This window comes from Schistocerca americana, chromosome 3, assembly GCF_021461395.2.
Source record: "Schistocerca americana isolate TAMUIC-IGC-003095 chromosome 3, iqSchAmer2.1, whole genome shotgun sequence".
NCBI lineage: Eukaryota > Metazoa > Arthropoda > Insecta > Orthoptera > Acrididae > Schistocerca > Schistocerca americana.
This window is the reverse complement of record NC_060121.1, coordinates 347,076,247-347,103,547: the sequence shown is the minus strand read 5'-3', so window position 1 is coordinate 347,103,547 and position 27,301 is coordinate 347,076,247. Positions and strand designations below refer to the sequence as shown.

Genomic DNA, 27,301 nt, shown 5'->3' with positions numbered 1-27,301 from the left:
ATAATACCAGACACCAAATTATCGAAAAGTAGTTATAGTTATGTCCCCATTTTGTTAAGTTTTTCACTAGTGCAGAACATATCCTAACTTCCAGAGAAGAATTGCAGAGGAGCAGCACCACTGTATTCCAGCAGATGATGTACATCTTAATTTATCTTCAGGTGGAAAAGGTTGTGCTGCATCATCATACTTGATGCACACCTAATTGCCAGGTTACATAGTGATTTTTGCATTTCTGTATCTTTTCTTTTGACCATTGCTGAGACAAGTGAAACAATCCTTCCAGAAGTCCTCTAGTAAACCTTATGAATAATATTTTATTTTTAACAGTGTCTCCCAGTGAATAGTAAAGTGATTGAAAAAGTCCTGCCTTACTCCTATTTCTTCTGTATTTTGTTAAAATAAAGATTTTTCTGTGCATGAGTCTTAAAGTAAATGCTGTTCCAGCAACTAATTGGAACAAAAGTTACAAACCACTTCAGTTTTTGAAAACTGTTTATTTGATCTTTTTGACTGTTGTAGCAGTTCCAACACAAGAACTAGAAGTACTGAATTGTTTTACTGTTTTGGATGATGGCTCGGTGGCACAAGAAGATGGAAATGGTGCAGTTTCTATAAAAATCGAGCAGGTTGAAGAGCTAGAAGGGGGAAATCTCTTAATTAGTAGCACAAGTGGAAATTTTACTTCTGTTACTTTAGCAGATGGAACAGAGGCACTTGTTGCTCATGAAGTTGCTGTTGAAGAACAAGGTTTGTTTTTACAACCACACCTCTCAACTATTGTCACTTGTACATAAATTGGTGCCCTTTATAGGAAGTTTGCTGTATTAGATGCTTTAAAATTGTTTGTTCATTATTTCAAACTATGGAAACTCCAGGTAGGAATATCAACAGTTTAGGAAAAGACAGATTGCTACTTACTTTAAAGAAGACACGTCAAGTTGCAGACATGCACAATTAAGACACTTACATAAAGCTTTTGGCCACAGCCTTCACCAGTAAAAGAGGAACACACACTATTCATACACGCAAGCAAGCACAGCTCATGGACACACAACTGCCAACTTCAGCATCTTGGGGCCAGAATGCAGCTGTCACTTGGGATGCAAGCACCAAACTGTAGGGGGTGGGGAAGAGGAAAGGATAGTAGTGTACAGGTGGGGAGAGAGACAAACACTGTCTGGTGGACACAGATTCAGGAGGCTGTGGGGTAGGGAGATGGGGGAAAAAAGGGAGAAGAGGGAGGGAAGACAGGTGGATGCATTGGTAGAGGGCCACAAATAAACAGGGTGGGAGATGATAGGACAGAGGGGATGGAAACTGTTGGGTGGTGGGTGTGGGTACAGTATCTTACTGTAGGTTGAGGCTGGGATAATTACAGGAGCAGAGAATTTGTTGTAAGGATAACTCCTATCTGTGTAGTCCAGAAAATCTGGTGGTGGAGGTAGGGATCCAGATGGCTTGGCTAGTGAAGAAACCATTGAAATCAATTGTGTTATGTTCAGCTGCATGTTGTCCCATAGGATGGGCTACTTTGCTCTTGACCACAGTTTGGCAGTGGCCATTCATCTCACTGCACAGCTGGTTGGTAGTCATACCAATATAAAAGGCTGTGCAGTGATTGCAGTACAGCTGGTGAATGACAAGGCTGCTTTCACAGGTGGCCTGGCCCCTGATGGAGTAGGATAAATCTGTGAATAGGAAGTGCAGGGTGAGTGGATTGGGCAGGTTTTGCATCTGGGTCTTCCACAGAGATATGATCCTTGTGGCAAGGGATTGGGATTGGCATAGGGATGGACTAGGATGTTGTGGAAGTTGAGTGGGCGATAGAACACAACTTTAGGAGGGGTGGGAAGGACCTCAAGTAGGATGTTCCTCATGTAAGGGCATGGTGATAGGTAATCAGAGCCCTGGCGAAGGATGTGGGCTTTTCATTGTGCCTGTCTACAACTTGACATTTATTCATTGTATTGTATACTTGACACAAAAGATATATTCATTCCTTTTTTCTTACAATACTCTTGAAGTGAATTTCATTTTTTTGAGTGCAAGTCATATTTATCACTTATGTAAAGTTGATTATTTAGTAAATAAATTTCAAATTATAGTTACATACTTGTAATTGGATAACACTGTATCTTTAATGTACATTATCTAATATCTTGTTGTGTACAATGTGAACAACTACAGTATTTCATTGGAGGGAGTAACAGGTCAGTTAAGTTGATTGGTGCCTCTGAGATTCACAAGCAGAAGATAGCCAAAAGACAAAGTGGAAACTACAAAAATTATACTTCTGGGGATTTTGAAAACAAATGATAAACTAAACCTGATGTTGGGTGACAATAAAACAATTTTGAGGCATCCAATTGAGGTGATTTTTCTGAAAATTTTGAGACTTGTGGTAAGTTCATGGGATGAGAATGGCAATGAGGACTCTGGGTGCAACAATGAGTGAAACCAGACAATGGTGACTTGGAGGAGCTGCTGGCTGGGAAAGTGTAAGGTAAAGTTACTGATTTCAATTGAGTCTGTAATCTCTGATACTTTCATTTTTTTAGAGAGGTGAAAAAGTGAAGTAATTCCTGGTTTGATTTTCTTTTGAAACTTATCAATGGGAGGAAAAAAGATAGAAATCCCTCAGGATTTTATATCAGAGTGGGGCAGCATGAACAGGAAAATAAATGTGTTGCCAGTACTGAGGTGTCATAGTGAGGAGCTAAGTTCTACAGACAGCAATAAAAGATGGGGATGAAAGCTAGTGAAATTTGAGCTAAACAAAACTGTAATTGTTGTTGTTTCCTGTTGCTATTTATGTGGAAGTTAGCTTATCCTTTTGTGGTTATGTGATTTGCTTATTAATAATAAATAAATCCTAATGATTTCCTCTTGCATCTTGTTACAGTATGCAGTTCAATTTCTAGCACTTTTCTCTAGAAGAGTGCTAGAGAGTCTGCGATATCAGATAACTATAAGTTGTTGGAGCTTTGATTAGTATATAAAATTGGGAACTCTGGGGTGATTTAAAGTTTAGTAGTTACGAGAGAGAGAGAGAGAGAGAGAGAGAGAGACTTAGAAGAATAGAGAATTATTGTGATCGTATGCCAGAATAGCAAGTAAAGCATCCAGCAGCTCAGATTTTAAGGTTACTGACATGGATTTTACCTCAGTAGTAGGCTGCTTATCTTCAGTGTTTTGCCTTCCTACTGTTATTTGATATATTGACAAGTTTTTTAAAATGATGACTGCACCACTGTGTAACTGAAGTTGTGATTTTTGGTCATTTTTTGACATCTCGATTGCTAGTGAAACAGAGATGTTTAACATCTGATTATAAGTCACTGGCTTCAATACCGATTTCTTACCAATGCAAACTTGCTTCGTATTCATGAGGAATTTACATTCCAACAACCAACCATGAACTGACTGAAGCATTGTCTTACACACCTATTTACAGATGCATGTAAGATTAAAAATCAAAATTGGCTCTTATATTTTGATTATTGACATGAAAGAGAGCAAAATCAGAGGATCAAAATAATAATAATAAAAAGAGCAATTCTATTTAACTATGACCTGTACTATCAGAAAAAATGCAAAATAATGGATACTATTTTGTGGACATAATTTCTGTTTCTGGGGGGACTTACAGAGTCTGCCAAGCGACTGTTTCTGGGGGGACTTACAGAGTCTGCCAAGCGAGGTGGTTCGCACACTGACTTGCATTCAAGAGGATGACATTTCAAATCCACATCCAGCAATCCAGATTTAGGTTTTTCGAATTTCCCTAAATTGTTCCAGGCAAATGCCTGGACAGTCCCTTTGAAAGGGCACAGCCAAAATTTTCTTCGCCGTCCTTGCAACAGTCCGAGTATGTGCTCCATCTCTAACGAACTTGATGTTGACATGACGCTAAACCCCAATCTTACTTCCTTCACAGAGTCTGCCAAAAGTTGCTAAAGATGAAATTTTGCAAATCAAATTAACAAGCAAAAAAAAAAAAGTTCTTCTAGTGGAAGGGTGCATTTTTGGAGGTGGAAAATCTTTAATTAGAAAACTATTGTACTGAATTTTGGAAATAAGCATTATTTAAGATTCAAACATTCTGGAACCCAAATTTTTTGAATATGAATAACTTTCTATTTTAAAAGTGTTTTCAAAAAGTAAAATGTTTATTGAAGATAGGGGAAGGAGGTTTCTTAAATGAGCTAACCTACTTCAGAAACAAACTGCTGATTGCTTACTGAAAATTTCACATCTACTTGTTTCCTACGAATCTTGAATTATGGATATTTCTGTGTAAAAAAATTATTCCAGGTGAAATATCTGTAATATTAGCATTAGTGATTGAGAAACTATATAGTGAATAATCAAATCTGGTAGAAAAAGCGATGAAGGAGAAATTATTTTGTGTAACTGTCATGTGTACGCTCTCCAAAAAAAGAGATAAATGAAAGGAGAAAAGAAAGGAAAAAAAATTGACTGTAAGACATGGCATAAGAACAAGCAGGATGGTTGCATCTTGCTCTGTTACAAATGCTCTTGGGTTTTGTAAGGTTAGCTGAGTCCAAACATGATAGTATCTTGCTTTGGCATTAGTGGTAATACTCATTGTTATGTACCTCATGAAATGTGCTTATTTTCAATCATTAACTATAATTTGAAACATATGTCTCAAAAATTTCAGTAATTGTTCTCTGTTTTTAGTTGCAGAAGAAGTCCAAGCTGATGAAGAAAATGTTCCAGAATGCAACACAATCATTATCCAAGGACTACCAAAATATCTGGAGGGGCAAGCAATCAAACTTGAAGACGGTTCAACTGCACTGATCCATGCTGCTCCCAGAGGAGGTGATAGACAAATTGTTTTCAACTTTTAATTTACTGTATCAGAAAAGTTACATTGTGAAAAAAATTGTCATTGCATTACTGCAGGCTAGTACCAACTGCTGCTAGCACAGATGTAGTCTGACAGAGTCATTATCTTAAAGTACGTTGTTTTTATTTCCTTATTCAGTCTGAATTTTTTACATTTGGAATTCATAGCTTATGTCAGGGGTATAACTCATTCACATTGATTTGTTCCATTTCCTGAGCGAATTTCTTGTAGGATTTTTAAATATGTTGGCTGTAGTAAGTGCCATGTACAGCGGTTGGACACCCTGGTTCAAACACCTCATTTTCAGAGGTTGTATTTTGACTTATCAGTAACACGTTGATATTTCCTTTTGTTTTCCCCCTTCTACCACAATTCCCTGGAAGTATTCTTAGCTGCCAGTACGTCTGTAATAGTGTACCTAGAATAGAGATGCATGTGTAGACATTCATCAGTGATTTGATTTAATTTAATTTGCATTTGGTCCTGTTAAAATACATTTTTTGCAAAGGTTGTACTGTAATCTAGGACAAGTCAAAGAATACAACATTATATGGAGAACTGGAAAAAAAAAACAACGATACTGAGAGAGAATTTCTGCAGTGCATTATTGAGTTATTTAGCTAGATAGTTACATGTTCCACAGATCATTTTGCATGATAGATCATAATGATGTGGGACGAGTAATTTTACATTCACATTACAAATTAATTTGTACATATTGTTACATTCTGAACATTTCTAAAACTTTTTTCCAAAAAAGAAAAAAAACTATAGGAATAGGAGGAGTTGTCAAGGAGAAACTTTCTCAGTTTGTTTTCAAATTTTACTTTGCTGTTTGTCAGATATTTTGTATCAATGGGCAAGTGATCAGAAATTTTTATTGCAGCATTGTGCACGCCTTTATGTGCTAAAGATAACCTTAATGTGGAGTAATGAATATCATTGTTCCTTTTGAAGTATAGTGGATTATTTACAACTAACTTCACAAGGGAATAAATGTACTGTGAAGGAGTAATCAGAGTGCCCAACTCCTTAACAGATGTAGCATGTTTTTGTACATCAAAGACTTTCTTCCTCAAAGATGAGTTACCCAAGAACATTATTATTCCATATGACATTACTGAATGAAAACATGCAACATATGTCAGTTTATTGATTTATCCCTCTCCAAGATTTGCAGTGATTCTGAGTGCAAATGTGGCTGAACTAAGTTGTTTTACAAGTTCAAAAATTTGCTTTTTCCAATTTAAATTCTCATCAACATGGACACCTTAAAATTTTGAACTTTCCACCCTGTTTATTATTTCCTCACCATGTATTACACTTATCACTGGTGTAGTATCCTTAGATGGGCAGAACTGAACAAGTTGTGTCTTTTTAAGATTGAGGGTGGGACCATTCACAGAAAACTAATAAACAATACTTTTAAGAACTTTGTTTAACGTTTCTTCTGTTTCTGTATGTATGCTTGGATTGATTACAACACCAATGTCACCTGCAAATAAAACTAATTCTGCCTGTTGCACATTAGATGGAAGATTGTTTACCTTAAATAGTTAACATGGGAATCATATGTTCATTTGTTTAACCACACTTTACTCCACATATTATATATTTCTCTCTCCCCCCCCCCCCCCTCCTCCCTCCCCACACACATACAAAAAAGTTGCCAAAGCAAATGCATCATTGTGTGACCTCAACATTTTATTGCTTGAGTCGTGTAGAGACACAAGGTATTTGTGCATGCTTGCACAAGCATTCTTGGGTGTGTGTGCTTGTCAAGCAACTAGTGAAGTGTGTGATCACCTTAACAGGTCAGTGCCAAGGTGGTCAAAACTTTTATTACAGAATTTTTAAAGAAGTTTAAAGACTGTCAATGTTTGTGGGACATGTAATGTGAGAAGTATACCAACAGAGATGCAGGAAATTAATCACTTACTTCATTGTGTAAGTGTCAAAAACACAGCAGAATGTTGTAATGTGTGTGAAATCTTATGGGACTTAACTGCTAAGGTCATAAGTCCCTAAGCTTACACACTACTTAACCTAAATTATCCTAAGGACAAACACACACACCCATGCCCAAGGGAGGACTCGAATCTCCGCCGAGACCAGCCGCACAGTCTATGACTGCAGTACCTTAGACCGCTCGGCTAATCCCGCGTGGCACACAGCAGAATGCCACACTGTCTGCTGTGGTGAGCAAAAGTGAAGGATTGAACTGTTTTCAGATGTTGTATTTATTACAAGTGGTGTGCCACAATAATTTGCAGTCACCTTACATCTAATTTGAAGTGAGATTTATTAAACTCATACAGCACATATTTAATTAAATACATTACATTTACATGAACACTAGCTTAGTGCCTGCTGCTTTGCTCACAGACTGTACAGTCTGCAGAGATTTTTTTTAATCAAATTTTTATGTTGTTCACAAATTGCAATCCCTTCTAAGCTTTTTCACCCTAATTAAGGCCATACAAGTATGATATTTTCTGAATGTACTTCTGACCAAAAAGCAGTTCTGGTAGCTGGTGTCCAGAGCTTTTTTTAATCGTGGCTTTTGTGTTCTTGTGGAGATATTTCCATAGCAGCTTTCATCCCCTGACAAATATTTCTTTATATCTAACTAAGAAGTGAAATACGAATTTTTATAAATTTAGCTTTAAAATTTTTTTAATGTAACAAAATACAAATATCAAAAAAAGTTTTGCATCACCCCGGTTCCCATAACTACTGAAGATAGACGTAGACTGTGGATATTGTATCACAGACACAGTCTCTTTGACTATTCAGAGACGTCACTAAACCCACGCAAAGATGTAAATAACCATGCATGAGCAGTGCCTGTTAAATGGAGGGGTTCCAACAGCTGTTCAGTTCCAGTCATTCCACCAGGAAGGAGGTAGACCGCTTGTGGTGTTTGTAGTTCACCCGTGCCTAGACGGTCAATACCGTGGTTCGATCAAGTCCACATTGTTACTTTGTGCCAGGACGGGCTCTCAACAAGGGAAGTGTCCAGGTGTCTCGGAGTGAAACAAAGCAATGTGTTTCAGACATGAAGGAGATACAGAGAGACAGGAACTGTCGATGACATGCTTCGCTCAGGCCGCCCAAGGGCTATTACTGCAGTGGATGACCACCTATGGATTATGGAACCCTGACAACAACGCCACGATGTTGAATAATGCTTTTCTTGCAGCCACAGGATGCCATATTACGTCTCAAACTGTGCGCAATAGGCTGCATGATGTGCAACTTCACTCCCGGCGTCCATGGCAAGGTCCATCATTGCTACCACGATACCATGCAGCGCAGTACAAATGGAGCCCAGCAACATGTCAAATGGACTGCTCAGGACTGGCATCACATTCTCTTTACTGATGAGTGTCGCATATGCCTTCAACCAGACAATTAGCGGAGATGTGTTTGGAGGCAACCCAGTCAGGCTTAATGCCTTATACACACTGTCCAGTGAGTGCAGCAAGGTGGAGGTTCCCTGCTGTATTGGGGTGGCATTATGTGCGGCCAACGAACGCCACTGGTGGTCATGGAAGGTGCCGCAATGGTTGTACAATATGTGAATGCCATCCTCCGACTGATAGTGCAACCATATTGGCAGCATATTGGCAAGGCTTTCGTCTTCATGGACGACAATTCATGCCCCCATCGTGCACATTTTGTGAATGACTTCCTTCAGGATAATGACATCGCTTGACTAGAGTGGCCAGCATGTTCTCCAAACATGAACCCTATCGTACATGCCTGGGATAGATTGAAAAGGGCTGTTTATGGACAACATGACCCACCAATCACTCGGACGGATCTACACTGAATCGCCATTGAGGAGTGAGACAATCTGGACCAACAGTGCCTTGATGAACTTGTGGATGGTATGCCATGACGAATACAGGCATGCATTAATGCAAGAGAATGTGCTACTGGGTATTAAAGGTACTGATGTGTGGAGCAATATGGACCACCACCTCTGAAGGTCTCACTGTATGGTGGTACAACATGCCATGTGTGATTTTCATGAGCAATAAAAAGGGCGGAAACAATGTTTATGTTGGTCTCTATTCCAATTTTCTGTACAGGTTCCGGAACTCTTGGAACCGAGGTGATGCAAAACTTTTTTTGATGTGTGTATTTTCTTAAAAATTTTCATCCACTGTTGTACTCTCTTAAGGATTAAATCCCCAGAAACACTGAAACACAAATTTTTGTATTTCTAGCCAGTTGTCTTATGTGTAGCTTTAAAATCCTTTAGCAGTTCTTTAGTAATTGTTTATTTTCAAAGACTTTCACTCCCTATTTTACCCATTTAGTGGTTGAATTTCCAAAAATGCTGAAACATTTACTTTTTATTTTCTGACTGAGAAACCAAACACCAGTTTTTGTAGATGTAGCTTCAAAACTCTTTTAATTGCGACATACTTTCAAAAACTTTCATCTACTATGTCACCCAATTATAGGTGGAATTTTGCACAGTCCCTTCTTAAATGATGCCTGCAGTATAAGAGCCACAATCGCTCCAGTGTCAAGTTTCTATCCTTAGTGGTTTGGGCTGGATAGTGATGGGTTAGTGAATCAGTCTGATCCTATTTCACCCCTTTAGGAGTTGAATTTCCAAAAAAAACAGTGAAATATGTATTTCTTCATCTCCAACCGAGAAGCCAAACACCAATATTCAAATATTTAGCTTTAAAAATGCTTTCACAGTGAAATATTATCATAAATCATTTCACTCCCATAGGGATTGAATTTTCAGAAACAGTGACATGCGTATGTTTTATTTCTAACAGATAAACCAAATTTAAAATTTCATAGATTTAGGTTTAAAAATACTTTCCTAATATTATATTTTCTTAAAAGAATCCCCTTAGGGGTTCAGTTTCCAAAAACACTAAAACACTTATTATTATTATTATTATTATTATTTAATTTGTAACCAAGAAGTCAAATACCAATGTTCATAGATGTAGCTTTAAAAATACTTTGGTAGTTCTTTAATAATGATATATTTTCAAAAAAAGTTTTCACCCACTATTTCACCCCCATAGGGTTAAATTTCCAAAAATGCTGGAGCATGTATTTCTTTATTTCTGACCAAGTAACCAGTTTTCATAAGTCTAGCCTCAAAATTGCCTTAATAGTGACATTTTTCAGGAAAAAATCTCTTCATTCCCTATTTCACCCTCTTAGGGTTGGAATTTCAAAAAATCTCTTCTTAAATGATGCCAACAATATAAGAATCACAACTTGTCTAAATTTCAAGTTTCTATCCTAATCATTGGGGCTGGGATGATAAGTCAGTAAGTCAGTCAGGACATTGCCTTTTATTTATAGAGATTTATTTATTTAGTCATGATGAAATTCATCGTGCACCTGTAAAAGACGTTGCTGCTTTCAGGAATAGTAATAACTGTGGAAATACACCTGCAGTGAAGTATGCCAGTAGCTAAAAACAATAATAGAGATAAAGGCTTCTCTTGTCTCTTTTTTGTCAAATGTGACTAGATGAAGTTACAAGTTCAGAAAAAAAATTTCTTGACCATTCTTAAATAATTTCAGAAGTTGTCAGATCCCAGCTCCATCACTAATAAAGCGTGCATGAAATTCTTTATTTAAAAAAGCCATTTCTCAGCCCCAGCTTCCTCTCTCCTGTTTCTAGCCTTGTTGGTTGTAAACATCAAGGCAGTCAGTTTTTGTAACATTGTTATAACAAACAGCATCTCGAGCAACATAACGTCATTGTACTTAACACAAAGAACAAGCGGTCAGTGATAAGAACATGTCAGTTCTGTGGTAAGTGAGTACCTTTCTTCAAAAAATAATTTATTAATCGGAACTGTACAATATAGCACCATAATACAGACAAATTCATGTCAAGTAGCACACAAAAAGTGTCTTTGATATTCAGTACATAAAAAGTTTCATTGTTTTCTTTTCCACATCACCACCACATCCAGCAGTTGATTGTCTTCTTCTTCTTCTTACATTTATGGTGTGGTCATAGTTGTTGCTTCTCTTCAACTACATCTACATCCGTGCTCTACAAACCACTGTGAAGAGCATGACATATTCCTAGAGTCGTCATTTAAAACCAGTTCTTGAAACTTGGTTAGTAGACATTCTTGGAATAGTTTATGTGTGTTTTCAAGAGTCTGCCACTCAGTTTCTTCAGTATCTCAGTGACACTCACCCAAGGGTAATTCAATTCTTTTTACCATTCATGCTGCGTATACATTCAATATCCCCTTTCGGTACTGTTTGGTACACTTGACCAATCACGTGAGTGATTTGTTGATAAGATTAGATTCTATTCTACCAATAAACTGAAGTGTGCTACCTCCTTTACCCGTGACTGAGCCTGTGTCATCATTCTGTTTCATGTCCTTATAAAGTGTTACACCCAGTTATTTGTATGAATTTACCAGTTCCAATTGTGACTCATTGTTGTTATAGTCATAGGATAATACGTGTTTTTTCATTTTGTGACTGCACAGTTTTACATTTCAAGCTGCCAATTTTTACACCACTTTGAAATCTTAGCAAGAGCTGAGTTAATATTTATGCTGCTTTTTTTCAGACTGTACTTCTTTATAGATCAGTGCAGCATCTGTGAAAAGTGAGAGATTACTACTAATATTGTCCACAAGGTGGTTAAGATATAACACGAATAGCAAGGGGCCCAATATATTTCCGTCTGGTACACACTAAGTTACATCTGCATCTGTTGATGAATTTCCATCGAGGGTAACTTGCTGCATCCTCCCTACCCGGAAATCCTCAATCCAGTCACAAATTTCACTTGATACCCCATAGGAGTGTACTTTTGGTAAAAAGCATAGATGCGGTATTGGGTCAAATGCTCCTCAGGAATTGAGAAATATTGCAACTACCTGACTGCCTTGATCCCCAGCTTTCAGTATGTCAGAAGAGAGAAGTGTGAGTTGGGTTTCACACAGTCGATGTTATCAGAATCCATGGGTGGGTGGCATGGAGGAGGTCATTCTGTTTGAAATACCTCATTATCCTTTGGCTCAGAATATGTTCTAAGATTCTACGACAAATGGATATCAAGGATACTGTACGGTACTTTTGTGGATCAGTTCTGCTACTCTTCTTGTAAACAGGCGTGACCTGTGCTTTCTTCCAGCTAGTGGGTATGGTTTTCCATTTGAGAGATTTATGACAGATATAGCCAACAGGGTGGGGGGGAGGGGGGGGCGGCATCTCAGCTGCAAATTGGCTAAAGAATCTAATATGAATTCTATTAGGCTCTGGGGCTTTGTTCAGCTGGATGTCTTGTCGCACCCACCACTAACAAAACCATAACTAGCCCAATTGATATTTGGAAGATTAAAGTCACCTCCAGTGATTACAGTATGATTAGAGAACTTTTATGCAAGATAACTAAGGTTTTCTTCAAAGTGTTTGGTTACATGCAAGTGAAAGTCTGGTGGTCAGTAGAAGGATCCAATTATAAGAAAATGCCCACCTTTGGTACGGAGTCTTGCCCAAACAATCTCATGTGTGGCTTCAGTTTCTGTCTCTGTGAATTCAAGTTTCTTGTCTTCTGTGACAAATATACCACCTCCATTTCCGATTAGTCTATCCTTTCGGTATATGCTTATGTTATAACCTTTAATCCTAATAAATTGCGTGGATATACAACGTAGAGCAATAGCGAGTTACATGCTTCCAACTTCGAATCTGTCACTCCACTGCCCACTGCCGTGCCATGACATGCGCCCGGCGTCGTTCATAGCCAGGTGGCGCTCCCGCGCTCGGCCGAGCTGCGGAGCGCCTCTATCGCCGTGTTCGCGTACTGACGTAGCGGCACTTTTAAATCTCGTGGCACTGTCACAACAGCTTAAATTTTCCCCATAAATCTCACTACTGTCAACTGCTGCTTTTAACCAGCTTTCTGTACCTATTATTATGTGTGGTTCACTGCATTTTAGGTGTGCTTCAAACTCTGGCTGTTTGTTGCAAATGCTTTAGCAGATAACCACTAAGATTTTGATATTCCCACCTATGGAGCACGTTTCTTTGGATCTTACACTGATATTTCTGGGTTTCCTACAGCTATTATTATATGGATGGAATGGAGAGTCACCTAATCAAAAACAAAAAGAAAAGAAAGGAAAAAACGCTCCCTTGTGTGCACCCCACAGACAGCAAGCCAGCTGGGTAGCAGCATCTGATGTGTAGTGCACACCTAACACATTTAGGGAGACTCTACAGTTCTCAACCCTATGGCGCAAGTCAAGGAAGTCGCAACCTATCACACAGAGCCACCAAAATCCCTGGTTCAAGCCCGCCACTCAAAACCAGGGGGCCGCAATATGTTTTGGGGAAAATGCTGCAGATTGCCATCTTTGTTGAAACTCTGTAAGCAAGACTGGTATTCCAACCTTCTCTGCCAGTCACTGGAATGAACCCAACAAGTATGATCTCAGAGACCAGGTCATAGACTCATATAAGATGTCCCACATTCTGCCATTGATTGCACCCTGTTTCTTCAGTGGCTGCCATAATAGCCTTTTCACATGAGACCCCCAGGCATATGCACTGAGTGCACGTGGTGTTCCTTCCCATCCCTTGCTATCGTTCTTTAAAGGATACCGTAATTTGTGGTATGTCTGAACTGCCAACGATTAATAGGCTGATACCGTTTTGTATTTGCCTCCCCCTGACATTACCAGCAGCACATTTCTCAGCAGGTGAAATGGGTCTCACTGTATCATTTTCAGTTTCAGTGGAAGGTAGCACCATGAACTTGTTGATTAGTGGGATGGGTATAACATCTTAAGTTCTCCTTAGTCCCTGTCTTCTCTGTACAGGTCCTACACCTGTCATATCCTGGTTTTCGTGCCTCTACACCTATGACTTCATAAATACTCTGCAGACCACTGTGAACTGCATGGCAGAGGATATGTCCCACTGTACCAGTCATTAGGGTTTCTTCCTGTTCCATTCACGTATGAAGCACGGGAAGAATGATTTTTTTGAATGTCTCTGTGCGTGCTGTAATTACAGTAGAGCGTCGATTATCCAAAGTTATTGGGGACATGGGTGTTCGGAAAACTGGTTTCTTCAGATAATTGGACGGTACATGTTTATTTGCCAAAAAGAAGTACTGTACAGTAAATTTATTCATAAAAACAGGCATCTCTTTTAGTATTACAAAGTAACATACAAAGGCAGCTTCAGTAGGAATATAAAGCATGTGGCACAGTTTATTAAACAAAAATATATACATATTACATACACATTTTGCATGAACAATACACACAGTATACAAAATTATCACACAGAATGGGACCTGAGATAGGTTCTCCTTCCGATCTCTTTACCGTAATTGTCGACTTCCCCACCTTGTACTCATTGGATAAAGTGGTTGCAGATTCACCTTCTTCTAACCTTTTAATAATCTCGTACTTGTCCCTCATAGAAAGGACAACGCGTTTACATTTAAGCATTTTGTATCGTCAAGTTCACTTCTTCACGCAGCAGCACACAAGTGGTCGTAACAGAGAACAGAAGGTGACTGTTTGCACCGTGAGAAGCTCTTCTTGGGGGCGCGCAATCCTTCAAACTGCGCAGAGCAGCACGGCTCAACTCTAAGCTGGCACAGCTGTTGCTGTGAACAGCTTTGATACTGCCGCTACTTCTACTGCCAGTGCCAAGCTGACAGAAGTGTGCTGATTTTTGAAACACAGCAACTGGCGGCTTGGCCGGTCAGCAGCGCCTTGTGAAGGCCCCATTAGAAGCAATGTTCCGCCAGCAGTGGCCCAGTGCGGCGACTACTGTGGGAAACTTGGTTTGGGAGTGAGGGGAATGATGGACGGTAGGGTGGGAGAGTAACAGGTGCGAGCGAGTACACAGTTCGGTTAAGCGGTCGTTCGGTTGACCGACATTCGGATAATCGACACTCTACTGTATTCTAATCTTATCCTCATGATCCCTATGTGAGCAATACATAGGGAGTTGTAGTATATTCCTAGATCGTCATTTCAGGATAGTTTACTCCATCTTCAAGAGTCTGCCATTTCAGTTGCTTCGGTATCGCTGTGACACATTCCCATGGATAAAACCAACCTTTGACCATTCATGCTGCCCTTCTCTGTATACATTCCATATCTCCTCTTAGTCCTGTTTGGTACAGCTCCCACATGTTTTAGCAATATTCTATAACCAGCTGCCTGAGTGATTTGTAAGCAATTTCCTTTGTAGACTGACTGCACTTCCACAGTATTCTGCCAATAAATCAAAGTCTACCTTCTGCTTTACCCACAACTGAACCTATGTGATCATTCCATTTCATATCCCTGCAAAGCGTTACACCTAGGTATTTTTATGACTTGGCCTACTCCAACTGTACCCCACTGATATTATAGTCATGGGCTACTACATTTTTTTCATTTTGTGAAGTGCACAGTCTTACATTTTTAAACATTTAAAGCAATTTGCCAATTCTTTGCACCACTTTGAAATCTTATCAAGATCTGACTGAATATTTGTGCAGCTTCTTTGAGACAGATAACTGAGTCATCTGCAAAAAGCCTGGGGTTACTATTAATGTTGTCTGCAAGGTCATTAATATCCAACATGAACAGCAAGTATCCCAACACACTTCCCTGGGGCACACCCAAAGTTACTTCCATACCTGATGACGATTCTCCATTCAAGACAATATGCTGCATCCTTCCAACCAAAAAGTCCTCGATCCAGTCACAAATTGTGCTTGATACTCCATATGATTGCACATTTGACAGTAAGCATAGATGTGGTAGTAGGTCAAATGCTTTTTGAAAATCAAAAAATACTGCATCTACCTGGTCGCCTTGATTTAAAGCTTTCTGTGTGTCATTTGAGAAAAGTATGAGTTGGAATACACATGATCGATGTTTTAGAAACCGATGCTGGTTGGCATGGAGGAAGTCATTCTGTTCGAGGTACCTCATTATGTTAGAGTATTATGAGTAATTCTGCTACTTTGACTTTTTTTATATCCAATATTGATGCTTGCCCACACATTCTCCGAGTTTTATTGGCATTTTTCTTTCAGTCTTTGGGAAAGGCTTTAGACTTCCTTTTCCTGTCACTGCTTAAGTCACATTAAGTTCTTGGATGCCATTTTCAACATCCTTGCTTCCGTCATCTTCTGATAAGTTACCTGAATTTTCTGGTAAACAATGGGCACCTTCATGTACCGTTGAGTGTGAAGAAGTACCATCATCTCCAGTGGCAACTGTGACTATTGTGTCATTTTGAGCATTCTTGTATACAGCCAATGAAGTTTCTAGACAAAATATATTTCTATTTTCAATTAATATGATATCAGCAACATTATCAATAAAAATAATCACAAGAAAATTTATCTGCATCATCAGATTGTAAAGGAAAAGCAACTGAGAAGGTCATGTATGAAATTAATTCTTCTTCTGTGCATTTAACTTCACTGTTATTATTGTTATTGCCTGCCTAAATGGGTTAGGTGTGCGCCACTCATCAGATGCTGCTACCCAGGTAACGGAGTGTGTGTGGGGTCCCTTCCTTTTTCTTTTTTTCTTCTCTTTTTCTTTTTGATTAGGTGACTCTCCGTCCCATCCATATAATGATAGTTGTAGGAAACACGGAAATATTAATTCTGCTTTTACTGGAAAACGTGTGGTTAAGTGGGTTTTCTAAAAATCTTTGGCAGAAATGACTAAAGCGCATTATGAGTGAAGTGTGTCTGTCCGATTCACATTGCAATAAATCAGCTGTGATACTAAGTTTTATAGTTTTAGTAGATTACTGTTAGTGTGAGGCAATCAATTTTCAATCACTCTCAGGAAGGAATATCCACTTTCATATGCTAATTGCAGCCAAGAAACAAATTCTCCCTCAGTAAAAAAGATCATCTCATGTTGTGTCTTCCGAGGGGTAAGTGTGAGGATGAGGTGGCACTTGAACACAAAAGATTGGGTGCAACACACGACACTTAGTAAACAACAGTTTGATATTACTTAACTTTATTAGATGCAGCATACACGTACATGACAGGCCACAATACAAGCAAAGTGTTCTGCAGAGCACATTAAATCCAGTCCGTTTAGGCAGAGGTCACAAAAGTCCAAGTAACGATGACAGATTATCATGCCATGTTAACCACAAGTGGATGACCCCTACACTGAACCAAGATTGCCCACAGGCTGGTTGGTCTGCACCTTTTCAACCCTTTCAACGGACTGCTGCAGTCCCTGCCTGCAGAGGCTCTTCCCGCCAGAGGATGCAGATTGGTGGCAACTCACATGGCTTAGACAGCCAACCTCTGCGAGTGACTTGGATGGTGATAGAGTTCCAGAATGAGATAGAGTTGATAGCAAGGACTCCAAAGTCTTGTAAAATGCTGCACATTTCCATGAACTGACACTACAACCACTTCAAACAATAGACAGTACATAGTAAGCAATAGCAATGTGCTGTTGCTGCCCACACTTTTCCATAAACATGGTATTTATTTCTTTTCTACATCCAAAACACTTTAGTTGCTTTGCAGTTACGTGGCACGTCCGTCTATTTTTTTCTTAGTAACACATGTGCAGTATTGTTTTAGTTCATTTTATTTGTAAATAATTAATAATTGCAAATTTAGCATTCTGGTGGTTAGAGCAGATGCACTGAGAATTGAGGATATCGTAGAGATCACAGTAATAGAAATCAGACAGAACATTTAAGTGCCTTTTCAACTTTTCATAGTGTAATGAATAGCCCATTAAATTTCAGGCACGCAGCCACACATATAAAATTTCTTCTACTGATATTTCAGCCACATATCATCCGGCCATCCTCAGAGTGAGTCACAAGGCACTGGACTCAGCAAGTTGTAAACCAACGGTCTTCTGGAGGTACACGGACGACACATTTGTAGTGTGACTGCTCAGGATGGATGAATTACATCGATTTCTTGGGCATTTGAGTTCTGTCCATGCTAGTATCAAATTTACTTTGGAAAAGGAAAAAAGACGGCTGTCTCCCCTTTTTGGATGTTATTGTTCGCCGTAAAGTTGATGGCACTTTAGGATTTGCCATATATTGTAAACCTACACATACAAATCTATATCTTCTGCCAGTAGCTGTCACCACCCTTCACAAACCATATGTGTCCTTAAGACCTTAGTGCATGGGGTGCACTGTATATCTGATAAAGATAATTTGCAAGAAGAGCTCACTTTTTTTTTTTAAGAGAATAGATTTTCTCTGCAACAAATTCATAGAGCATTCAGTGTAAAACCTAGAATGCAGGTATGTGATGGGGAACAAGATAGCAATTCCTTCAGATCAAGTGCTTTTTTGTCCTATGCGGGTGCTCTTTCCTCGAAGATAGGCCATATTCTCGAGAAACACTGTGTTAAGGTGATCTTCCAGCATCCCACGAAGATTGCAGCTTTACCTGGTTCTGTAAAGGACGATTTATTGCTTCGTAAGACGGGTGTGTATCAGATTCCTTGCGGAGACACTGATAAGTCATACAGAGGTCAAACAACATGCACCATTCATGAGAGATGTGTGGAATATCGAAGATACACATCCTTGTCACAGCCAGACAAGTCAGCTGCAGCCGAACTTTGTACTAATATGGGGCATTCCATAAACTAAAGTGATGTGAAGATTCTAACATCCATATCTTCCTTTTGGGATTCTGTCTTCAAGGAAACTATAGAGATTAGATTAGCTAATAATTTATTAAATAGAGGTAATGATTTTAATTTGTCTTGTAACTTACCCTGACGGTGGCCGGACGATACGCAGCCAAAATATCAGTGGAAGAAGTTTTATTTGCATGGCTGCATGCCCAAAATTTAATGGACTAGAACATTTAAAGTTTATGAAGTTGGCAAAAAATAAAGGAAGTGAAATTGTTTGATTATCAATGTGTATTGGAAACCATTAATAGATATTGTTACACAACACTTTTATGGACTCCTATAAATGTACCACATTACAGCAGTTATAATTGATGACCTGATGTGATGATAAGGTGGTATAGTAACTAACAAAAGCATGCCTTGGGAATGACTGTTAGGTTAGCATAAAAATTCCACTTTTTTGGAGTGAAAAATCTGAAATTTGGTAGAGCACATGTCATCACTTGCAAAATTAGTACAGAAGAGTCTAACTTTAAGCATCTAGTGTCACAGTTAGAGCCAAAATACATGGAGAATATTTGGGACATTATTTGCCATACAGAAGTGAATAAATATTCATTGGCTAAGGAACGTCTACAGAATGTATTCAAAGGAAGTGAAGATAAGTATTAAGAGACTAGTCACTGGGATTGATTTGGAAGACCAAAAGTCTAGCCAATTGTTTCACAAGATGCAAGCCTTGGAAGGAATAGATGTGTCGGGAAAGGTGCTTAAGACACTGTGGCTAGAAAACTTTCGGAATCTGTAAGGAACATTTTAATTGTCAGTGCAGAGGTACTCGAAAAAGTGTCTGTAACAGCTGATAGAATAACAGAAATGAATCCCCCACAATCAATTGTTCATGGTGAAAAGTGATGCTTGTAACCAACAGGTTGTTCAATAACAATGAGTGACATAATGACAAGAATTTTGAGACTATAGCAACAAATAGCTGTACTGTTAACTGGTTATCAAAGCAGGTCTCGCCATAGAAGCATCGACTGCCATTGTAATAATTTCCGCAGTAAGTCTCAAAATAAACACAACCCCAAGGACAAGAACTGATACTACCACTTTTGCTTTGGATATCACTGCAAGCCTGAAAAATGCACACCTCCATATAACTGTCCCAAACAGGGAAACATGACCCAGTGTCTCAATTAGAAGCAAGTTCTGCTGGCAAAGGCATTTGCCATAAACCCCACCCATTTGTAACCAACAAAAAATAGGATTGTAGTTTTTAGTTGGCGTTGTGGCTTATGTTTCTGCAATTCCAACTACACTGTGGTGACAAAAGTCATGGAATAGTGATATGCACATATACAAATGGTGGTAGTATCTTGTACGCAAGTTATAAAAGAGCTGTGTATTAGGAGAGTTGTCATTTATACTCAGGCCATTTGTGTTATAAGGTTTCTGATGCGTACAACAGGAATTAACTGGCTTTGAAAGCAGAGTGCTAGTTGTAGCTAGACACTGGCTTTGAAAGCATGCAGAATGCTAGTTGGAGCTGGACACATAGGATACTCCATTTCAGAAACCACTAGGGAATTCAGTATTCTGAGATCCACAATGTCAAGAGTGTGCCGAGAATACCAAATTTTAGGCATTATCTCTTACCATGAACAATGCAGTAGCCGATGGCCTGGACTTAATAGCTGACAGCAGTGGCATTTGCATAGAGCTGTCAGTGCTAACAGACAAGCAACACTGCTTGTGGGATATACGACAACGTATCCATTAGGACACTGCAGTGAAATTTGGCATTAATGGGCTATTGCAGCAGACAACTGATGGAAGTGCCTTTGCTAACAACCCAGCATCACCTGCAGTGCCTCTCCTGGGCTAGTGACAATATCGGTTGCACCCTAAACAACTGAAAACTGTAGCCTGGTCAGATGAGTCCAGATTTCGTTGGTAAGAGCTGATGGTAGGGTTTGAGTATGGTGCAGACCCCACAAAGCCAAGTGGTCAACAAGGCATTGTGCAAGCTGATGGTGGCTCCATATGGTGTAGGCTGTGCTTTACATGGAATGGACTGAACTGGGTCCTCTGGTCCAGCTGAACTGATCATTGACTGGAAATGGCTATGTTTGGCTGCTGGGAGACCATTTGCAGCCATTCATGGACTTCATGTTCCCAAACTATGTTGGATTTTGTATGGATGACAATGCACCATTTCACTGGGCTACAATTATTCGTGACTGGTTTGAAGAAAATTCTGAACAGTTCAGGTGAATGATTTGGCCACATAGATCATCTGATATGAAACACATCGAACTTTTATGGGACATATACGATAGGTCAGTTCATGTACAAATACTGCACCAGGCAACACTTTAACAACTATGGACGGTTGCAGAAGAAAGGGTCTTAAGACCCTTGAATCAAAATACAAAATTTATGGACCTATTGTTGCAGTATCCAGATATAGTAAAATCTAATATGGCACCCGGCAAAATTAAAATGTGATGTCAATCACTACATTGCCACTGAAGGCCCACCCGGGTTTCTATGGCAAGGCAGGTAGACCCATATGTGTGTGGAAGTGGCATAAAAAGAATTTAAATTCATTTTAGATAATGGCATCAATAGGTCATCGAAATCTGCATGGGCTGTGGTATCCAAGACAGATGGCTTGATATGTCTATGTTGAGATTGCATACAGTTACATGAAAGAACAGTCTCTGACAGTTATCCTGTACCTCAGATAGAAGAAATGCACTGTATTCTGCAAGGCAAAAAAATATTTTCTTAAATTTATCTGCTTAAGGCTTATTATCAAATATCCAGCACTGAAGAAGATACACACAAGACAGCTATAATCACGTCATTCTGATTGTAAGAATTTAATGTACTGATTTCCAGCCTGTGGAATGCACCTTCAGCATTCCAGCAATTTCTTAATGAGGTCATGTTTGGACTGGATTTTGTGTTTCCTTACCTTTACAACATTTTAATCACCTTGTCCAGATTTGAGAACACTGAGCACTCCTCAAACTATGCTATAGTGGTTGTCTAATTGCATTCTTTGTATCAATATCTCAAAATCAATCTCTGGAGTAAATGAAGTAGAGTTCCTAGAGTACTATGTAACACCAAAGGGGTCCCGTCCACTACCTGAGAAAGTGCAAATAATTTCGGAGTACAAGTTATCAGACAAAGTCCATGAGCTCCATACATTTCTTAGTATTGTCAGCTACGGTTGTCGCTACCTTGCTCCAAATGTTCAGAAATGTAACATTTTGCGTTTCACAAAATGGAAAAATGTAGTAGCCTATGACTATAATATCAATGAGGCACTGTCGGTACTGGCCAACTCATACAAATACCTGGGTGTAACACTTTGTAGGGAAGTGCGACTGCAGGGTCTTATCCCTTGCACGCTTCCCGTGAGACCCACTTTCCCAACTGTCCACAACCTACATTCGTAGTGCTCTTAATAGATATTTGCCCATTCACTCATTACTCACGTCAGACTAAGCTGACAAGTCCCGTAAGAGTTCGGGCAAAGCGTACACATTCGCACAGAAAGAGGTCAATGGCTGGGTAGCCTTTAACTATATGAAGATGGTATCTGTTCCCGAAAGAACAGATACCTTTGATGTCCATGCATCTTCTCTAGAATGAAATGATAATTATATCAAAACCCTTAGCTACCGACAGGTGTTGGTGATATACATCAATGGGGACAGCTGAAAATCTGTGCCCCAACTGGGACTCGAACCCGGGACCTCCTGCTCCCATTGATGTCCGGGATCTCCTGCTCCCATTGATGTATACCAACAACACCTGTCGGCAGCTAAGGGTTTCGATTTAAATATTATTTCATTCTAGAGAAGCTGCACGGACATCAATGGTATCTGTTCTTTCGGGAACAGATACCATCTTCATATACTTTTTAAGGATGTGAAATGGATTTATCACGTAGGTTCAGTTGTGGGTAAAACAGGTGGTAGACTTCGGTTTATTCACAGAATACTGGGGAAGTGCAATCAGTCTACAAAAGAGATTTGTTACAAATCACTTGTGCAACCCATCCCAGAATACTGCTTAAATATGTGTGACCCATACCAGATAGGACTAATAGGACTTATTGAACTATTCCGAGGAGGACAGCACAACTAGTCATACATTTGTTTAATCTGTGGGAGACTGTTACAGAAAGGAGACTGTCACAGAGATACTCTAGGAACTCAGTGGAAGACAGACCTGAACTATCCAGAATAAGTCTATTAACAAAGTTTCAAGAACTGACTTTAAATGATTACTGTAGGGATATACTCCGACCACTCTGTGTGTCGCTCACATTGGTATCATGAGTATAAGATTCGAATAATTACTGCACGCATAGAGGCATTCAAACAACCATTCTTCCCGCGCTCCATACGTGTATGTAACAGGAAGAAACCCTAGTAACATATAGAATGGGATGTAACCTCTGCCATGTACCTCACAGTGGTTTGCAGAGTATAGAAGTAGATGTAGATTCTTGGAACAAGTTATCTCTGAGGGAAATTAAGGCTGGTCTAACACCACCATATTTCTTTGTCAAAGTTGGTATGTCAAATATTTATGGTGTACTAGGGAACTTTGTCAAATCTCACCTATTCTCAAATACAAGGGTTGTAACTTAAATAGTGGCAACTATTTATTCACAACCGATACCAAAGAGTTACATGTTTGCACCTGTTACTGTCCTTCAAAGTAGTCACCAGCATTGTGTAGAATCTGTTGCCAGCGGTGTGGAAGGCATAGTATATCATTAGCAGAGCCTGTTCTGTTGATGGTGCGAATGGAGTGGTCTAAAGTTATGGTGATTGTCGTTTACAACTGTGATGGTGTTATCCTAACGCATTACATTCCTCCATGGCAGACTGTCAATGCACAGTATTACTGTTTTTGGAGCATCACCTGCAACCAGCTTTGTGAAAGAAGCGGTGACACTTTCTGTGCAATCCACCCATCATTGTGCATGACAATGCACAGGTGCATAAAGTGCAAGCTGTGGCTGCTCTGTTGGGTCAATGGGACTGAGAAGTACTGTACTATCCACCATACTCCCCGGACCGAAGTCCTTGTGACCTTGATTTGATTCCAAAGATGAGGGAACCACTTCATGGCATTGCTTCAGAACTGTTCCGGAGATTCGACAGGCAGTAGACCGCTCCATTCGCACCATCAACAGAAAAGGCTCTGCTAACGGTATACTATGCCTGCCACATCGCTGGTAACGGGTTCTACACAACGCTGGTGACTACTTTGAAGGACAGTAACAGGTGCAAACATGTAACTCTTTTGTATTTGTTGTAAATAATTAGTTGCATCTATTTAAGTTCCAACCCTCGTAAATATGATCAAATCTAGGTCCTTGCCGTAGATTTGTTTGTAAAAGTCGCTCATCTTTTGTCCACTGCAATGTGAAACGTAGTCGCTTGTAGTGCTAGCGTCGCTACAGCTATCTGACATCACTATAGTGTATTTGTAAACATCACTTAAAAGTTGGTGTGTTTCTCCAACTCTTTTTTAATAAATTTGCTTCGACTAGGGTGGGGGGTGAGTAAGGGACACAGCGCACACTTTTAATTGTGTGTTGATGGGTAGGTGGAATATGCTGCAGGTGACTTCCTATCCACAAGCACAGCAACAGCCATCCATCTTTACTTCTGGAAACATCCAGGCAGCTTTTTAGCAAGTGGAAACAGACAGGTGTCCATTCTACTTTGTCTATTTTTTAACTCTGGATGCCACAAGTTAAAAAGCGCACATGTAATAGTCCTTACAACGTGTAGTTAAGATACACGAGGACCTCTATGTTAATAGAATGCACCTACATTCCGAAGCGATATCACCTCACTGACTCCCATTTAAAAGCCCTGATGATTATTTTTTTTTTTTTTTAAATCTTAAAATGCCGTAACTGAAATTATAACAGAAACTATACATAACCTTTTTGTCGGGGTCCTTTGCAGTTCACTCAAATGAGATTTGGAAAGCCTCTCCAGCACTGTAAAACTGTGCAGTATTTCGCCTTCATAAGTACAAGCTCATAATTTTACCCTCTCAATAGAATGCAGGGGCCCTCTTTTCTGTTTTTCTGTGTGGCAGTTTTCTAAAATGAGCACCATTTCTCACTCGCCACTGTGAACCTTTTCCATTTTGGTGTTTACGGCAGATTAGATGAAGCTTTCTGCAGACCACAAAGGTGATAAGCGCAGTAAACTATCAAAGGGCTATGTAGGCTCCCAGACAATGGATGCTTCAGTTCTATCGAAGTATGTGCTAGCTAACGTTGGCTGCTCCTGGAGACAAGTGAATATCAACGGACTTCCTACAATTTTCTCCACCAGTATACTCTGTTCATCATAAGAAGAAACCTGATTTCAACATACACAAATGCGATGATTGGTCAAAAGCCGTAGCACACATAAACTGGTGTTACTATGCTCTCAAAACTAGGTCCTACGTATGTATTAGATATCTTATCACTAAGTTTCGTTAAATGAAATTTCAGGGGGACATGTATGTGAAATTCATTGAAATTTGACATTTTCTGTTTTCTGCTCCATAATGTACTTTGGACTTTCCTGAACATTTGGTATGTAATACATTAAAATCAGACAGTTGTGAGACCTTTAAATAATATTCTGAGTGTTGACTTGGGACTGTCAAATTTCGCGACTACGCAATACTGCCACAGTTGAGCAGTCATTGGGAATTACACAGTCTAGAAGGCTATGAATTGCCTTTTGCCTACTGCTACATCTCAGAAGTTGGCATTGCGAATAAACCTAAAAACCAAACTGGGTAACACAAAACTGTCTAATGACAAAACAATGAAATGTGTGCTGGAAGACTAACAGACAAAGTAATTGATGAATTACAGGAATATTATGGGACGGTCATGAGAGATAACTGTTACTATTTAGAAAAGATGAAAAGAGCTGTGTAGAGCACTTTCTTTCATCGAATATCAACTGATGAAAAGCCATGTAATGCTTTGTGTCCACCTCCACCAAACACTTGGTGTAAATATAGGCAAGCTGAATTTTCTGGCACCCTGCATGAATTTACACGTAAACATTCTCCTCCTTTGGCAGTAATGGAGGCAATCAAATCTATTTACAGAGATTTGGCAAATCCTGAGCTACTAAAGAAGTGTTTACATCGGAAGACCCAGAATGTGAATGAGTCCTTCAATAATGTTGTGTGGTGCCGTGTGCCTAAAAATGTATTTGTTGGCCTTATGAATCTAAAGTTAGTAGTGTCTGATGTAATAACTTTTAATAGTGGGAACTGTAAAAGACTTACGGTTCTGGATAAGTTAGGGGTAAGATTTGGACAGAACACAGCTAAAGGACTTCAGGAACTGGATGAGCTTCGTGTATGTGAAGCAGAGTTAGCTGTTCAGCAAATGACAAAAGAAGCAAGAAAGAAAAGGAGTCAGCAAGCACTGGACTGTTATGACACTGAAGAAGATACAGACTATGGGCCAGGGCAGTTCTAACACATAAAAGATGTAGAAATGTCTGTCTGACAATTTGTAATAAAAAAAAGTTTTGAACCTCATTATCTCTGAACTACATGTTTTGCAATAAATGGCCCTTTCCTAAAAAAAAAAGTACTGATGGTAGAGACATGGAATTTTTACAGCATGCGAAGTGTGAGATTCAACACACATGGAACTAGAATAATTAAAATATCCTTAGCTGTTTTGTTTTTATGTTCACTTATTTACAAAATTCTGTCAAAAAATTGAGTGTTAAGAAAAAGAAAAAAAAAGCATGCCCCGCAATACAATTTTAGTAATAATTCTAGTTCAGTGTATAGAAAGGTGCATTCAATAATTATGGAAAACTGTAAGTTGGTGTTTTAAAAAGTTTCCAAGATAATGGGTCACAAAATTCGAAAATTTAACATTGGCGGCATAGGACATACAATCCCCATGAAGATGTTCCATAGCCCGCGTCACGTAAGACGATGCTTCCGCGCACATAGAGGCGGAGCAGCGAAGGGATAAGAACTGCGCATTCGCGGTAGCCAAGAGCGGGCCAACAGTCCACCATGCCGAATTGCATTGCTGCGGACAACATTCAGGCTCATTCGCCTACGGTACATCATATTACACATTCAAATCTAAGAGGGAAATAGTAAATATCAAAACAAATTTCGATCATTCGTCATGAGAGAAATATTACTTCACGTCTTGACGACGTTGCATTCACTGCTCCACAGATTTACTCCGCGTGACATCGGGAGGCGAGAACAGCAGACACATATTTGCGAAGACGTGAAGTACAATTTTTCTGAACATAAAAACTGTCTACCGACAAGATCATTGAAACTGCTTGCAATAATTATAATTTATTGTGATTTGAACTGTATTTTAAGTAAAAATTTAACACACAACAAAATTAACTCCAAGCACAAACCGAAATCAATTTGCTTGACAACTGCTTCTACGCAATAGAATTTTTAAATATGTGTATAAGGTGTATGTGTCGATGTGTTTGACTGTAGTTAAGTGCAATTACTGCGCATAAAAAAGAATTAGTGGTAGAAAAGACTAATGAAAAAACTATCGTAAAAATGGTCAGCGTAAACTAACTCGTTCGACATTGCAGTGAGAGACCGCATTTATAATCCATTCAACAAGCAAATAATTAACCATCACCTAGGAATAACTTCAGGGAATGATGACCGATAACATCGAAAACGACCGATATCTCGACAAGTA

The 27,301-nt window shown here is 39.3% G+C and overlaps 1 protein-coding gene across 5 annotated transcripts in view; it reads left to right on the top strand.

Moving 5' to 3' along the window:
* LOC124605648 (zinc finger protein 143-like) overlaps window positions 1–27,301 on the top strand; it is a 123,390-nt gene that overhangs the window by 44,541 nt on the left and 51,548 nt on the right. For 3 of the 5 annotated variants that reach the window (XM_047137471.1, XM_047137473.1, XM_047137470.1), the window contains exons 4-5: window positions 523–750; window positions 4,708–4,851. In XM_047137471.1, the coding sequence (XP_046993427.1) occupies window positions 523–750; window positions 4,708–4,851 (372 nt within the window). The remainder of the gene's footprint in view (window positions 1–522; window positions 751–4,707; window positions 4,852–27,301) is intronic. The other 2 variants (XM_047137472.1, XM_047137474.1) reach the window with 2 other exon arrangements.